The sequence below is a fragment of the Lissotriton helveticus genome, chromosome 4_2 (genome assembly GCF_964261635.1).
Source record: "Lissotriton helveticus chromosome 4_2, aLisHel1.1, whole genome shotgun sequence".
Taxonomy (NCBI): Eukaryota; Metazoa; Chordata; class Amphibia; order Caudata; family Salamandridae; genus Lissotriton; species Lissotriton helveticus.
The window spans coordinates 87,129,597-87,147,689 of record NC_136064.1 but is presented as its reverse complement, the minus strand read 5'-3'; the positions used below and the strand labels follow the sequence as shown (position 1 = coordinate 87,147,689).

The 18,093-nt window shown below is 41.9% G+C and overlaps 1 protein-coding gene and 1 long non-coding RNA gene across 17 annotated transcripts in view; one reads left to right on the top strand and one right to left on the bottom strand.

The window, feature by feature from the left end:
• The window catches only part of LOC144752207 (uncharacterized), a 240,893-nt gene extending 237,682 nt beyond the window's left edge, over window positions 1–3,211 (bottom strand). Inside the window, exon 1 of the long non-coding RNA XR_013594050.1 lies at window positions 3,059–3,211. This is a non-coding gene — a long non-coding RNA (uncharacterized LOC144752207). The remainder of the gene's footprint in view (window positions 1–3,058) is intronic.
• Window positions 1–18,093, top strand: part of EDA (ectodysplasin A) — a 1,521,038-nt gene that overhangs the window by 166,187 nt on the left and 1,336,758 nt on the right. Inside the window, exon 1 of one of the 16 annotated variants that reach the window (XM_078640159.1) lies at window positions 3,417–3,542. The exons of the other annotated variants lie outside the window; for them this stretch is intronic. Within the exon in view, the coding sequence (XP_078496285.1) occupies window positions 3,468–3,542 (75 nt within the window). The 5' untranslated portion in view covers window positions 3,417–3,467. Of the gene's footprint in view, window positions 1–3,416; window positions 3,543–18,093 lie in introns of those variants that run through there. 16 annotated transcript variants of the gene reach the window in all.

Sequence of the window (18,093 nt, the reverse complement as noted above, 5' to 3'; positions counted from 1 at the left end):
GGAAAATGCATGGGGATTCTGCATTTTGAGACCCACCCACTATTTTTGTCAGCCTCGCTTTGGGGATCACCGGGACACTTTCTAGGAAGGAGGTGAGGTGGATGAACTTGTTTTTGGAAAGTTTTGTGAAGATTTGTCAAAAGGAGCCAAAGTTATTACCAAACTAAAAAACATGATATATATATATTCTGATGGTATCTTAATGTATGGTACGAAAATTGTGATGGGCTGTAAACTGGTAGATAAACAGCAATAGGCATTGTGTTCTTACAGTGTTTAAAATCAATTTTATTTGTCTGTGCAGCATGGGAACGTTTCAAATGATTTTCTTGTGCCACAAGTATAATCATCTACTGTTCGCAGAGTGTTTCATACAGGTTACACAGTTTTCTCACACGAACATGAATGATATGCAACTAGCAAGAAATAGCATTCCAAATTGGTGCTGCAGACTTGAAGTAATAAAGAATTTAATTACCTTAGGCCACAGCTTTTCTGTTAAAGACTCCAGCTAACAGTATATTACTAATCATGTGAATTTCCCCAAGCACCTGACTGCATCCAAACACCTTTGCTGGTACTTCCCTTGTGTGTCAGCAGGTGGCATCGTGTGGCTCGGCGTCTGATCCATCCTACCACAGGCCCCCATATATGCACCCCCTCCGATGGCTACTATCTGTTTCTTTTTGGTCTCTGCCCATGCCCTCGGCCACCTTGAAATTAGGAGATTGTATTGTGCAGATTTTCAGATTTGGGATCCTATTAATGGAATGAATGAGAACATGCAATAGAACAGGGAGGATGAGAGGGTCTGTTAGGAATCTGCAGTTAAATAGTATCTAACAGAAAAGGCATTACAGAAGGTAAGTAACTTTTTTTTCTGACAGATATGTTTAACCTCAGGTTCTTCACTTTGTGCCTAAAGCTGTACCTCCACAGGTGGTGGGCTTGTGGAAGGGTTCACACTAGGAAATCCTGCAGGACAGACTAGGCAAAGTGCCCATCCCGTTGGATCTGGCTGTCCTGGTAGTATTGTTTCTTGAACATCTGATAGGTCGCCCACATACCTGCCTGCCAAATATCCAGACCTGGCAAACACTGCGCTAGTGCAGTTGTAGCAGCCTTTGCTCTGGTGGAATGAGCACACAATTCTTCTGGGGGGGTCGCTTTTTAGCCGTCCCCTAGCAAATCTTGATGCATAACACAAGCCATCTGGAGATGTTTCTCTTTTGGACCAATGAATGGGAGCCGTTGCGGAGGAGTCGGGAGTGACTCCGGCACACTGATGGAAAAACCCAATGCCACCAGGTCTTCTGGAGGTGGCTTATGAATGCTTGAGGTGAGCCAGCCTTCAGTATCCAGATGACTAGGTGCAGGAAGACTGGTCTTCTCAACTCCACATATTGTCTGCAACAGCCACCATCACCTTTGTGATCACCCGAGGGCACTGTTATGGCCGCATGAGGAGCACTGTGAACTAAAAGTGCTCTTAGCTTCTCTGAAACAGCAGGTACCGTTTGTGGAACTGCAGGATAGGGAGGTGGAAATAGGCGTCTGACAGATCCAGTGCCACCATTCAGTCTCCTGGATCCAGTACAGACCGATCTTGGGCCACAGGGAGTATTCTGGACATGTCCTTTGAAGAAGGCTCCATTCACGTTCCATTGGAGGGTAAAAACGTTATTTCTTTATAAGGGTTGCCACGGGTGGAAGAGGAGTGGACAATGGGGAGAGAACGTTCAGCTGGCAATAAAACACACATGACTGGTGCAACAAAACATTGTCGCATTTCAAGTCAGAGCTGAGAGGCATTGGGTTGTACTGTCTGCTCGAAAGTGAATTTGCAGTATTTACCTCTGCTAGCTGAGAGGCATTGGGTTGTACTGTCTACTTGAAAGCAAGTTTGCAGTATTTCCCGCTGCTAGCTGAGAAGCATTTGGTTGTACGGTCTGCTTTAAAGTGAGTGTGCAGTATTTTCCTCTGCTAGATGTTCAAATGCTCTTTATTTTTGAATAAATGTAAATATTTGGAGTAATGTCTATTAATACCAAATAAATGTGTGGGACAATACAAACAAATGATTGGTGGTCGCTGAGACCGGCAGAGTCTCTTCTTACCTATGCTGCAGTTAAGAGGCCAGAGAAATGTATTAATGTTTTACTGATCCCCACCACTGCTAATGCAGGTTGATCTGTCAACCTGCAGGTATGTCTTTCTGGCCTGACAGACTGAAAATGCATATATTTTAGACCCAATTAAAATTTTGGGGAAATGGGAGGTGTGTTCATTTTGAGGGAGGCAAGGCTAAATATAGTTTACATATTCATTTGAGATCATTAAATTATATTTGGGGATACTTACATGATGATTAATACAATAGACTAAAGCGACAGAGAAATACTTCTTGATGTTATTTTTCCAATATTTTTGTATCTGATTCGTGACAGTATAAAATGACAGAGGCTGCCTTTTTTAAACTAAAATACTGCTAATGTTTGGAAGTTGGTAAATCAACAGGAGAAAGGTCAAAATATAGCCATTTTCAGCATTATAAACTGTGAGTCTCAGCCTAAATTCGGCGCATGTCTGTCAAATGTTTTAGTACTACTGTCTTAGTAGCTAGAGGGCGATACGCCTAGCCTGCTAGATGATTTAGGTTTCTCTCGTTTCTAAAGGCTCTTTATTATATCTACATTTGTGAACTAATGGATCTACTCTATATTAAATGTCTAGCCGCTAGTTTAGTTAACGATGTCACGTACCTTAAAACTTCGGCAACACCCCACACTCCTTCTTTACAAGCACTGGTCACTACTAAAGTGGTCACTTGACCGGTATTTTACCAACCAGGCTTGTATTTTTTTGTCACGCTAGTAAGACAACTTGGGACAAAAACAAATTTGGTATGTTCTTTAAAATCTAAATCTAAAAGAGCAAACACACGAAGAAAACACAATTTGACGTTATTTCTGATTATTGACGCACACGGGGACAGGGGATGGTTGTCGGGGTAAAAAGAATATGGACTAATTAATACACGAATTATGTTTTCGCTTACCAGCTCTTTCTTTACCCTTCTAGCCTAGCAAAACGTAAACACTGGACTCTGACAGGAGTGAACTCTAAACTGCGTAATACCTAGGGTGCGTGACGTCGCGTGCGCACGTGCCTCTACGGGCTGGCTAGCGGGCGCGCGCGGCCTTTCACACGAGAAGGAGCGACTCCTGAGGCTCAACCGACGGCTATGCCGCGTGACACGACGTGGCAGCGGGTGGCGCGTGCGCACGAGGCCAGCGCTCTAAACGTTCGCACGAGGGCAGCGGTTTAAACGTTCGCCGACTGTTGAGAAAAGGCGGGAAGGAGGCGCGTGTCGTATCGAGCCGTTTCTGCAGGAGGTACGACTTCAGCAAGGTAAAATCAACCTCTGCTTTGACGTGAGTCAGTAGTAGGGGTGCCGCCACCCTTCAATGAGAAAAATCTTGGCCATTTGTTATTGTTTCAAGTGTCTGCAGAGGTCCGGACGTGACACTGAAAACGAAATCGTATGTAGTCGTTTGAATCATGACGTTCTGTCTGTGTTTACTTTTTATTCAGTCATAGATGATTAACGCGCTGTAGAAAACAATGTGAGTGCTTTCTATTTCCTGTTTGAAGAATGTACATATAAGGGCTAAAAATACCAGCTTTAAGTGATTTTGCTTATTTTTGTACCAGCGGCGCATTAAAATACTGGTGGTGCTGTTAGAAAACTGGTCAGGTGGCAATTCCAGTTAGCAGGAGCTTTTTATGATTTCACATTCACAAAATTCTTTCCTCTTTTTGAAGCATATCTTTTCCTCTTAAGAACTTCTACTACCTTTTAGAGGAAACATATCAAACCACCTATAATGCTTAGTTGACCCTGCTATATTTGCTATTGAAAGTTAAGTGCTACTCCTGGAAGTAAGTTCCCAAGTGTTCTTCACATATAAGAACTCTGTGATTCTGCTTCACTTATCCCTGAAAAGTTTTATACATGCCTTTTTCCTCAGTTCCCCAGCTTTGCTACCTACGAAAGGCTACTAACCCTTGCAGGCTTTCTTCCAGAGGGGCGCTGAGCCGACCACAAATCCACAGAGCGCACAAAGCCAGAGGTCTGCCTTGACTTTTAAGAGCTGTGTGCAAGCCGAGCAGGTGACAGTGCTTTTGTATGTGATAATGAAGAAAAAGGAGGTTCAACAAAATTAAATATTTGCCTGGTATCACATCGTTAGGTCAAGTTGGGAAGCCTGGATTGATGCCAGGTTTTACTGGTTTCACATTGTTCTAATCCGCCCCTGGATGGCGATCTATTGATCTGTTCAGTTTTACATCAAAGGTAACGCTTTTTCCTTAATTTTTGGCACTTGAGGTTTGAAGATGGTAGCAGGCAAAACATGAAAGCTTAGCTAGTTTTAGACTTGTGTCCAAGAGTACCTCAAGCTGAACCAAATCCAAGCTTCTGGCTTGAGCTTGACTCAAACTTTCAGTGGCTCGCCCACCTCTACTCATAGGTGCACGCTGTTTCCTACTAGACCACTAACAGGAGCTCCGGGCCTCTGTCATCCCTCTAAAAGAAACCTATGGCATTCCAGCTCCCACGCAAGTGTCCCCTAACTATGGTGGCTTTCTAATGGGAGCCTACTACAAACAGACTAGGTTTTAGGGCCCTGTTTGTAGTGTCTGTCTTAAAAGTTCATTGCTTCCTACTGTTTCCCATTCTTGTGCTGTAATCCATGTAATCCAGATTACGGGTTAGTTGTTTATTCCCAGGTAATTGCCACCCTCTACATGCCACGTCCAGCTGGTTCGGAGTCCTTCTATAATTCTGTAACTGGCTCAGTTGCCATTCACATCTGCCATCAGTGTCTGCTCCATGCACGTATCCTGATAACAACATGACAATGCCCGAAAAACATCTCAATACCCAATACATACATCATATCACCTTCCCCCTTTACATTTTTTTTTTATCACGAAATAAATGTTAAACTGTACATGTGCAAAAAATACCTTTGGAACTTTCCTGATATGTGATCTTATCACCACCACCTCTTTACCTTTTTGATCCATGTCACAATGAACCGATCTTGTTCAATGGCCTCACCAACCTGTCTAGAAACATTCCTTAGCTCCACATCAGACTGCAATTAATGCGCCCAATCATGGTCATGCCTTGAAAGGTCACTTTTCTTCTGCTGAATGATATTCGCTTGTTCCAGTTGGCTTTTGTTCCATCACCCTTTCCCTGCCACAAATGAAGCACCTTTGCTAACTTTACTGACTTTTATGGGCATGGAAAAATTAGATTCCCTGTTTTACTTTGATGGGGACTTCTTGATTGAGACCCAATGCCTAACTGACATCCATCTTGCCGGACCCAATTTTGCTGTCAAAGTTATGTTTCATGGCTGTTGTTTCATGAACACCTTAAATATAATACCTTCTGCACTTGACTTTCCACACTTGACATCACTTTTCTTTTCTTTCAACCATGACTGGAATAGATATGTTTGCTCATCCCTGCCCCTAATCAAAGAGAAAAGTGTGAATCTATGGAAGTTTGTATGCCTTCTTTCATAACTTTATTTCCACGCTCCAATAAACCATTTGAAGTTGCGAGTATAACGCCACTCTCAAATGTTTTATGTCCTGATCCGACGTGAACTTACACATCTGTTCTGTAACAAACTGTATGCCGTTGTCTGTGACAATGACCCTAGGAGCTCCTTTTGTTAAAAATAACTTTCTCAGAAATTTAATGGTTGCATCAGTGTCCGTGGTTTCTACAAACTTGTAATAAATACATTCATTTTGAGAAATAGTCAATGGCTAAAATTAAATACCTCTTGTTAGTGGGCAATACTGAATAGGGTCCTTAAAAGTCTAAACCAACTTTTTCCCACCCCACTTTCGGAAACTGATAGTAATGGTATTTGAACAGTTATTGCTTATCCGACATTAAGCACTCTGATATTTATCAACCATCATTCTGACCCGACTGTCAATAGCAGGCCAACAATGATGTTGTTTCACCTTCATGCACGTTTTCGTGGTACCTAGATGACCATGGTGTGGTTTACTTATGATTGCACTACGAAATGCCATTGGTGAAACAAACCAGTGACAATGAAGCTAAATGCCATTTTCTACAGATAACTCCTCAGCAATTTGTGAAAAGGTTTTTAAATCTCCTCTCAAATATCTAATTTCTGACCATTTACGAGTATTGTAATCAACAACTTTTGTTAATGTCAATCGTTTGCACAAGCCTCTGTCCAATCTTTTTCAGTTATGACTGACTCATATTCCAACACTACATCCACTAAAGCTACACATTATACGTCATCCATGCCTGGATTTTCATTATTATCATCATCATCATCATCCATTGGCATTCTGGGTAAACAATGGGCCTGGAAGTTCTTCCCTCCAGGGATTTGTTTGATCGTAAAATTGTACTCTTGAAGCTTAGACACTAGTCTTCTAAGCCAGGCTGACATGTTATTGCTGCTTACTTTGCTAAAAACATAAACCAGTGGCTTGTGAGCAAAATATTACTTAGACCTGCCTCCCCAAATGTGCATTTTAAATTTCTTCACTGCCACCTTACATGCAAGTGCTTTGCGTTCAATCGTACTGTATTGACGCTTAAACTGTTTTAGAGCTCTTGATGCAAATGCTACAGTTTGTTCACGCCCATCATCTCTCTGGCTGAGGACAGCACTCCAACCGTAAATGCTGGCATCAACCATCATTAGTGAAGGGCAACCCTCCCAGAATGTATGTAATGCTGGAACTGTTACATAACTGACCTTGGTGAAAGCCTTCTCCAAATCGTCCATCCATTAAAACATCTAGCCTTTCTTAAGCAAAGCGCGTAGAGATTGAACGGTTTGGGCATAACTAGCTACAAACCATGCATAGTATTCTGCTAACTCTAGGAATGACCAGAGGGTATCTTTGTCTGTGGGTGCTTTGGCATCAGTAATTGCACTAACCACTGAAAACGTAGGTTTTATGCCAGTGGCTGACACTGTGTGACCCAAATATTCCAATTCCTTAGTTACAAATTTACATTTATTATGCCTCTCTTATTCATGATGGGTATTACTTCTCTCAAAACTTTATGTTCTTCCAGCGTGTCTGCATTTATCAGAATGTCGTCTTTATATGCTTTTCACTCCTATGATACCATGGGCAAAATATTTCCATTCGTTTCTAGAACACACTGTCGCTGAGGCCATTCCAAACGGTAGTCTAAGAAACTTGTAGGCACTAAAGGGCGGTGGGGGGGGGGGAGAGTCACAAACATAATCAACTACTGAGACTCATCAGTTAACGACACTTGATGATAAGCTGACTGTAAATCGATCAACAAAAAACACCTGTGCCCCCCTCAGAATTGCCAGCACTTGTGAATTATGGATAGTGGGTGGCAGCACACCATAATATTTATATTTACGGCATGTAAGTGAGCATTTAGTCTGATCTCTCCTGCTTTTTTTCAGTGTTACTACTATGGGCGCCTCCCACTGTGACAAATCTGTAGGCTGAATAATTACTTGTGCACACAGATTTTGTAACATGTTTATTTAACTCTTCCCTGACACTGATAGGGACAGGCCTTACAGTGTGTGCCTGAGGCTGCGCATCAGGTGACCGCTTTATATGATGATCCACTCCTTTTACCAGACCTACCTAGTTGCTAAATATTTTTTTAAATGTTGCCAGAATTACATTGACAGAAACCTCCCCGCAATCCAAATGGCACACAGTCATATCACCTACACATGGTTCTCAGCTTCAGGTAGAAGATACAGACCCATGCGTGCCAGGTCTTGCCAACCAATTATGTTTTTTCCTTTCACTGCTACATACACTTGCATGTGCGTTTCCCTGCCTAAATACTGCACCTTAGATAAAAAAATAACCAGCCATCTCTGTCTTTCTCCCTAAACACTTTGGGGTTCACATCTGACTGTGCCAATGAACAACCTTTACCCCAGTTCTCATAAAAGGTAGTGTTTCTCAATATAGTTATGCGATATCCAGAATCCGCCATGACCTGAAAAGAAAACCCATTAATAACAGCAGGACGCAACTGTCCTTTAACCATTTTAATCTTTTCATCACAGTTAAGTGTTAATATCACATGGTTGAGGGAATCGGAATGTGTCCACATTAACATCAGCACTACCAAGTCAATGTCTTCTTGTTACTCCTGCAAATATTTTGAAAATTACCTGTTTTCTTAAAAATTATACACAGTTTGCCCATAGCTGGGCAACCAGAGAAATTGCTTATGTGACTCTTTGATCCACATCTGTAGCAACATGTTTGAGGTATTTTTGTTTACATACACATTTAGACATATTGTCCATACATAATGACTCCTCTTGCTCCAAGTCTGCAGATGACACAACGCTTGGGGAGAGGATATTTAATTGTGATATAACCACTCAAGTAAGAGTACCATGCAAAATTATGAGCTGTGTGTGGTATATTTATGTGTATATAATACACAGATACAGAAACATAGCTGTATAACATAAGTGATTTAGAACAACTGTACTAGTAGATTCAAATTTGCACATTTATTACTACAGTACACGGATCAAATTCCAGTTTAATACCACAGTACAGTGAAATTCACAAGACCAACACTGTTTGTTGTCTCAGAGATTGCATGATGCTTTTATTACACACGGAACTAGCTCTCAAAAGAGTAAAAAATCCTCTTCAACGTGGTATTACCTTACTGCTCATATTGAATCCCTGAAACCTGGTTCCAGATAAGCATATTTATTTAGTTATTTATTTATCTGCAAATAGATATGAAGAAATTCAATTGCATGACCTAAATATGCAAATATGCATAACATAACCTGATCTTTATTACCATGGTTGAGGGAGAGTTGCAAGACGGAACCATGCATGCTTGCCTTTACCATGCAAGTCTTTACCACAAATATGCCTTTACCACGTAATATATATTAGCCCTCTTAAGTAGCAATAATTTCAACAAGAATATCAACGTCCAGAGAAAGGAGTACGACAAGTTAATGGAAAAATTGAAACAAAGACCGGACATTGTAATACGTAACGCTGACAAGGGAGGCAATGTAGTGCTATGGCCTTTTGAGATGTACGACAAAGAGGCCATGCTCCAATTGCAGGACAGAGAATGCTACATAAGAACAAGTAGCACAAACATCTACAACATCAAGGAGAGATACCATGCCAGCCTCTACGACTGGAGAGGGAAGGGCCTCATCTCCAAACAAGAACTAGAAATCCTGAAAAATGACTACCCAATCACCCCCCAAATGTATTTGATCCCCAAAATCCACAAGAACCCGAACTGTCCACCTGGGAGGCCGATAATTTCTGCTATAGATAGTCTTTTTGAGAACACTAGTAAATATATTGACCACTTCCTGCAACCAATCGTGAGAACCTTGCCAGCCTACCTCCAAGATACCAGGGATTTTCTGAATTGTATAAATGACTTTGTGTGGACTGAAGATCTCAATTTTGTGACCTTAGATGTCCAGAGCTTGTATACAAGCATCAGACATAGGGATGGCTTAAGGGCAATGCAACACTTCATGGGTAACAGAAATGTAACTTTGTTACAACACACACTGATGCTGCTACATATGGCAGAATGGTGCCTGGAGAACAACACCTTCACGTACAACAAGCTGCTGTACAGGCAAACACAGGGGACGGCCATGGGTACTTGCTTCGCCCCAAGCTATGCTAATTTGCATATGGGCTGGTGGGAGGAGCAAGTACTCATGACCCAACATCATGACGCCTTCACTAACAACATTGTCCTGTACAGGCGATACATAGATGATGTCTTCATCTTATGGAGGGGTACAGAAGACAGCGCCCTCCAATTCTCCAGTGACATAAACAACAACAATTTGAATCTTAAATTCACTTGTACGGCCAGCAAAGAAAAAATCACCTTTTTAGACATTGAGGTTTTCCATGAGGGAGGGAAAATACAGACCCGCACCCACAGAAAAGAGACTGCAGGGAACACCATCTTGCACTCAACAAGCTTCCACCCCACCAGCCTCAAAGAAAGCATCCCCTATGCCGAATGCATAAGGATGAAGAGAAATTGCAGCCTACAGAAAGACCTCCATCTCTGCACAGACAACCTCTGTGCCAGACTCAAGGCAAGAGGGTACAGCCCGACTACCCTAAACAAAGCAAGACTTAAAAGTGACCATCTAGACAGGTCAGCCTTACTCCAAAAAAAGCCCAAAGCCACAAGTGACATCAGAACAACTGTCATCAACAGTATGCCCAGATTGATTACAGGGTACAACATGCACCATAAGAACATTAGAAAAATTCTGTACAGACACTGGCCACTGATCAAAAATGACAGTCATTGGACAGAGCTGTGCCAAACTCCCACAGTTGACCTTTAGAAGAGCAACATCAATGAGCCAAGAATTGGTCAATTATGCACCATCTGCTCCGATCAAAAAGATCTGGTTACATTCCCAACCTGGTTTCTACAAGTGCACCAAGTGCTAAGCCTGCCAACATGGGGTCAACACCAAATCGGTCGCATTCCCATTTAGGAAATCCCCTTTCAAAATCAGACAACACTACACTTGCAAAACAGACTTCGCAGTGTACGTGCTCAAATGCTCCTGCAATTTAATCTATGTGGGGAGCACCATCCACCCAGCCCATGTGAGGATCCTCCAACACCTTAGGGCAATTGCCAATGACGATCCAGCATACCCTGTGGCTCGTCACATTAATGCTCACCACAGCGGTAAAAGTGAGGAACTCACTTACTTTGTGTTGGACAGCGTAGCACCAAACATAAGGGGAGGGAACAGACTACAAAAACTGAGACGACTTGAATCCAAATACATCATTGAGCTCAACAGTAAGATCCCCCTTGGGCTCAATGCTGATGAAGCACTTAGTGTACATCTATGACATGCTACATGCCTATAGTGTAAACATCCCTACTCACTGTTCCAGAGTTAAACCCAACTACTGACTAAACATCTAGTTTCACCATCCTAGGACCTGTTCCTTTTTAACTCACTTAGTGCACTCATTATTCCTTTATTATTATTTATTATTATTTATTTTCCACCTTTATTACACACTCACCACTAATTACAACAACCATGTAGCTCCAAACATGCTCGGTAGCCACCATGACTTCCTAGTTTCACCCCCCTTCAACCAAGCAACACATGTCTGTCCCGCAATTAGTGACACCCGCTACATTCAGCAGAGCCACCAATTTCATATCGTGATAATTCCAGGCATCTCATTATTGAGACGTGAGCCAAAGCCCACTTGGGCAGAACTCCTTGCCAATTATCACCACCTTAAACATTTACGCATTGCGTATTAATTAACCTTGAGGTCACCCACAAATCTTTGACTAACACCTCAAACCAAACTGCACGCATTGCACGCAGTTACTCCTTCTACATGTGCACTTGCATGATATCACAGTCTGTACCGGGAAACAGCCAATAGGCGGCCTATAGACAGGGAGATTGTACTGACAAGTCCTGGAGCTCTTCAATCTCACAGCATGGCACACGGTGCCCCCGCGGCCCCACAAACACAAACAAAATGAGGGGCAGCTTACACACAGAGCTTTAATACATTCCCTCAAGACACCGAGGGAAATGTACCCCTGTAGGTCGTAAAGACTTTTAAATCAAATAGGCCGGCATGCTTGACACTCACCTTCAAACGCGCTGGAGCAGGGATGCACCAAAACACGTCGTGCAGGGACCGTGATTAGGAGAAATGAGGTTACAGACTACCGAGAGGCCACAAACATATACACTTGGAGTTAGGAACTCTTCCATGTCTAAACAGGCATGGAAAAGACAGCAGTCATTTAGTTGATTTAGAATAACCATTTACAGATAAAATGTTTTAAATTATTTCACATTGAAATGTATACACACTGACATGAACCACTAATTGTAAAGAATTATTTACAATGTTTTACGGAGTTTATGTTTGATGTGTCACAATGACTTGCATGTTTTACAGCGCTATTAACTCTTCTATGTTCACAGTCAAGCACCTAATTATGTCACATGGTTGTTCCGACACCTATCAAACATGCACTAGTATAAATAAGGCTCACTAACTTGGTGTAAAGCAGATGAAGTGAACAAGGCGGACTTGTCCGCCGAAACGCGTCTGATCGTATGTATTGGTGAATAAAACCTTTGATTTGACCCACGGAGTCGGTGCCTGTTCTTTTGAAGCCTAAGTCAGGATTGGAAAAATATATATATATATATATATATATATATAAGCCGCCGCCGAAACGCGTCTGAGCAGAAACTGAGCAAAGAAATAAAACGTTTGGATTTAAACTCACGGAGTCAGCGCCTTCTTTCATCAGAAGTTTGGTATGGTAAATAATATATATATATATATATATATATATATATATATATATATATATATATATATATATATATATCCACAGCCTTGGCTCAAATTTTCGCGATCCAATGGCGCTCTCTCCACCGGTGCCGGACTGCTAAGCAGAGCCCTGCTTTTTAAATATTGCACAAATCCCTTAAAGATAAGAGAAAAAGTCCGCACTCACAAAGAGTTTCTTCCCAATCTTCCGATTTATTAGTCAAGGTTCAGCATATAAAGTTGCAAACCAACGCGTTTCGCAACCCACAGTTGCTTGTTGAACAAGCAACTGTGGGTTGCGAAACGCGTTGGTTTGTAACTTTATATGCTGAACCTTGACTAATAAATCGGAAGATTGGGAAGAAACTCTTTGTGAGTGCGGACTTTTTCTCTCATCTTTAAGGGATTTGTGCAAGATATATATATATATATATATATATATATATATATATATATATAATGTCAAAAAAGACGTCATCCAACAAGATCCCTTGTCACAGTGGAAAAATAACGCCAGAGCGAGACCACAGCTAAGTGCTTATCTTCTTGGTGCTTTATTTAGTGCTAAATATTCGCCAGCAATCTGTCATGACGCGTTTCGCCTCACAAAGAGGCTTGGTCACATAGTTTGTCAATGACATAGAAAAGGGTTTAAATAGTAAAAACCACTGCAAAACCAGCTGTACATTGTTAATGGTTAATGAACATAGAAAAAGTACTGTCCAAAATGTCATGGCAGTAAGTAGCAAATTTAGGGCATAGTGCCCATAGCAATGTAAACATTTCTCTCTTTAACATAAATGAAAAATATGTACAAATATACAGTACAAAAAATGCTTAAAGATTGCTAAAAAACTATTTTACACCATAAAATCAATTATAAGTTATATTTACAAGGCTAAATCCCATATATCATACAACTATATATTTACATTGATTTATCAAAAAATCGTGCAAACGCAACATAGGGATATTGGGTGGAGTGGAACATCCAAAAATTCGTCCTTTCCTACCTCGCAATCCCAATTCCCATACTAGGTTCATTAATATCGATATAACCAGTCAATCATCACAGACTGGATATAGTACATGATTTTTTATCAAAGTGGAAACTCATGTGTCATAGAGTATTTCCCTATACCTCTTCTATAAGTGCTGGGGAGGACAACCAGACGTGAATAAAGTGTACATGTGATTTTGAAATAAAAAGGCAAAAACAACCCATCCATTTCCTATTCTAAAATGACCCCACCTGATCCCAGGTGATTCAATTCATATATCAAGAATAGGTAAAATGTGCAAATAGGATATCATATTATTACTGTTCATAAGAAATCATTATAAACAAGTGTACATGTCCTCACTGGCATTCAGGCCCCCTGGATTTTTACTATTGAATTCCAGGATGTATCGTGTTTCCAATAGTCGTAGCTTCGCATCCCTATTTCCTCCCCTCTTCAGGGGCGGGATTGTGTCAACCAGATAATATAGCAACCCATCCGGGTTGCTATTGTGTGTTGACTCAAAGTGGCTTGCTACAGGATATGTTTGATCCTTCCCTGAGATGGCTCGTAAATGCTGTAGGATGCGTTTGTGGGCAGGCAGTCGAGTGCTGCCCACATAACAGAGCCCACATGGACATTGTAACACATATACCACATATTCCGTTTTACACGCAAGTCTATGTCTGATAGCAATGGGCTTTTCGTGAAAGGGAGTAGAATAATGAGTTTTGTTGACACCCTGTCTACAAGCTTTACAGAATGGACACTTTTTAAAACCCTTACTCAGGTCCATCCAGGTCCCTGATAGTTGTTTGTCCAAACTGTTGCTGACTAATGCATTTGCCATTGAAGTAGACTTACGGAAAGTGAGTTCGGGTTTGTTGGAGACCAGGCTGCCTATTACTGGATCCCTCTTGACTAGATTCCAATTTCTGCTGAATATTTTTCTAATCTCAGCATGCTGGGTGCTGTAAGTCACAATAGCCCTCGATTGCACTGAATCTGTCTGTGCAACCTCAGCCAAGTTTTTGCCTTTCAATGCAACTGATCTTGGGATATTTTGTGTACGCTCAATAGCTGTATCTAGCAGATCTGCGCTGTAACCTCTATTTAGAAAGCGGATCTTACTGTCTCTCTGAGCTTTGTCACATTCCTCATCAGTACTACAAATGCGTCTCATACGCAGCATCTCTCCATAAGGGATGCTGCGTATGAGATGGCAAGGGTGCTGGCTACTGGCATGTAACAGCGTGTTACCAGACGTTTCTTTTCTGTGCAACCTGGTCTCCAAATTCATATAATTGACGTACACCTCTACATCCAAAAAGAAAATCCTCTCTTTATGGATCTCGGACGTAAACTGTAAATTGAAGTTGTTTACATTCAATTTACTAACAAAGTCAGTGGCATCTTCCTTGGACCCCTTCCAAATCATGAAGAGGTAGTCTATATACCTCAGATATAAAATGACATTATTAGTCATAATGGCCTTGTGGTCTACCAAGAGGACCCGCTCCTCCCACAGTCCCATGTGCAAGCACGCGAAACTTGGAGAGAAGCAGGCCCCCATGGCCACCCCCCGTAGTTGTTGGTATACCTGTCCACAAAAAATAAAGAAATTCTGTTCAAGGCATAACTTCAACATGCCAATGATCATCTTATTGTGGTGTATATAGTTCATGGGGCGTTTGTCCAAATAGTGCTCTACTGCTTTGATACCGTCACAGTGTCTGATCGAAGTGTACAGGGACTTTACGTCCAAAGTCATTAGCAAATATTCCTCACTCCAAGTAACTTGTTCCAATTTAGTTAAAAAGTCAGTGGTATCTCTCACAAATGATTGCAGTTTTGTTACCCATTCTTGCAAAAAGTAATCGATATATCTAGATATATTTTCGGTTGAACTGTTAATTGCAGAAATGATCGGCCTACCGGGTGGCGCAAGGATGTCCTTATGAACCTTTGGCAAAAGGTAAAAGGTAGGGATTACTGGAGAATCTTTTTTCAGAAATTGGAACTCATCCTTTGAGATCAGTCCTCCGCTTTTCCAGGCAATCAGTTTTGAATTTTGTTCATTCCAGGCCATTCTGATTGCCGCAAAGTTGCTGGGAAACAGCCAATAGGCGGCCTATAGACAGGGAGATTGTACTGACAAGTCCTGGAGCTCTTCAATCTCACAGCATGGCACATGGTGCCCCCGCGGCCCCACAAACACAAACAATATGAGGGGCAGCTTACACACAGAGCTTTAATACATTCCCTCAAGACACCGAGGGAAATGTACCCCTGTAGGTCGTAAAGACTTTTAAATCAAATAGGCCGGCATGCTTGACACTCACCTTCAAACGCGCTGGAGCAGGGATGCACCAAAACACAGTTGCTTGTTGAACAAGCAACTGTGGGTTGCGAAACGCGTTGGTTTGTAACTTTATATGCTGAACCTTGACTAATAAATCGGAAGATTGGGAAGAAACTCTTTGTGAGTGCAGACTTTTTCTCTCATCTTTAAGGGATTTGTGCAAGATATATATATATATTATGATTACGAAATGTCTGGTATTGGTGACTTAGGTTTATATGTTTATTAAATAATAATATGTTACTGATCCTAACAGTATATACCATGTTATGCGAACCCCCATTCAAGTATTTTACTTTTATTAAGTGGTATTGTACTAGCATATTTTTATGAAATACTAAACATAGGATGATTGCGAGATCTATTTGATAGTATGTCTTCTATGTCCTTGTTACATATACACACATTTTTTTAACACGTGACATCATTGTATTGTTACTGGCACTTTAAAAGGTTGCACCCGCACATTAAACATTGTCAGGTGAACAAGGCTCGTGGAGCCGAAACGTCTTTGACATACCCGCACTGAGAATAAATTGAAGAAAAGACTTCTGTGGTCCGTGTCCGTGAGTTTTTCTGGTGTGCCCTGGCTAGTTATTCTGGAGCGGGGCGAAACTGCGGAGTACTGAATCTATAGCCGCGTTGGATTTGAACCGGCTCCACACGGGACCCCACTCATCTTTTGGTCGGCGATCAAATCAAATTTGCCTCTCGGACTTGTTCAGGGAGTTTTGCTGCAACTCCGGAAGGAGTAGGACGCCTGACCCTTACTAACCGGAAGAGGTAACCCAGTGACGAGCGGATCAGCTTGGTGTGTGCATCGCAACTCGGGCTCGAGTGGTGAGCCGGCGGAGATTGAAGTCCGGTAAAAAGAAGCAGCACCGAAACCAAGTAAGCTTCTCTGGTTGTCCGGTTACAGTTTTGCGAGTGGTAGAAGTTAACAAGCGGAGTCCTTTAACCCCTGTGTGAATTGTACCAGGAAGCTTAGGAGCCGCGTATAATCAAAGGAGGAACAGTATTGCGGAAAAATGTCAACTGACAATGTTCGGGACCGGGAAACGTTGGCAGCCACTACGTTTTCCGATGATGTTCCCCTCCCAGCAGACATCCGGGGGAGGGCTACTACTGACACTAACAGTGGCACCACATCCAAAATTAAGAACCTGTTTAAAACATTAGAAAAAAAGTCCCGCCAAGAACAAGCCAAGTGGTGGGAGTCCAAGTCCCTGCAACGTTACTTGGAGGTAAACCGCATACCGCGTGGATTGCGGATTCTGACGGCACCAACATACGATGAGCCAAACCCTAACCTCATGAAAGAATGGGCTGAAATTAATCTCGATGCCTCACGACGTCAGGTACAGGTCCTGGTCAAATATGCTGATATTGACAGAGCGGTATTGCTGGGTGAAATAACCGCAATACATGACGAGATCTCTGCATTAGGTGAGGACGAGGAACGTGAAAAACTACTGAAGGCTATGAATGAACGCCTTAGAAAAGAAGAAGTAAAAATCGTGGACAGGAAAGCTTACAAATTTCAGCGTGACCGCAACGATTATGAGATGGGCCAGATCTTTACTTTTGCGCGTAAGTATGATGATGCGCGAAAGGGCACAGCTAAACCCATACCTAAAACAAAAAATCGTAAGTTTCAGACGGAAAATGCCACACTCAGTGAATCCTCACTAACGACACTTAGTTCAGACCCTGACACCGAATCTGACTCTGAACGTCATAGATTGGAACAGGCAACTGGTACCTCCAAACCCACCCCAGGCCAGGAAATCGATTTTTTGTGCCAAGAGAGACTAAAAACCTTGAGATCTCATTCACGGGCCGGGAGAGGAGAAAATATTGTAACTACCAGAGGCGCCAGAGGCGGTGGGCGTCAAAGAGGAGGATATCAAAGGAAATGGAAAAGAGGTGGAAGGGGTCAGGGATCTGTAGCCCCTCAGCAATAAATACGACCACCAACAAAACCATCGTTAATCTAACTTCGCTAGTTCTTTCCAACAAGGAGGAAGAAATCTTGCAATTAGGATTAACTTATGCTGCACCATGTGACTTTGATTACCCAACTACTAGATGCGACTTATATAAAGCAGTGAGAAAGCTCAAACTCAAAAAATTTTTTGCTTTAAAAGAAAAACCGAAAAATATCCGGACTCAGACGTCTGAACAACAAAGTGAGATAACAAATGCTTCACAGGGCACTAAAATTATAACGGAATTGTGGCTAACAGAAGGAGTAGGATA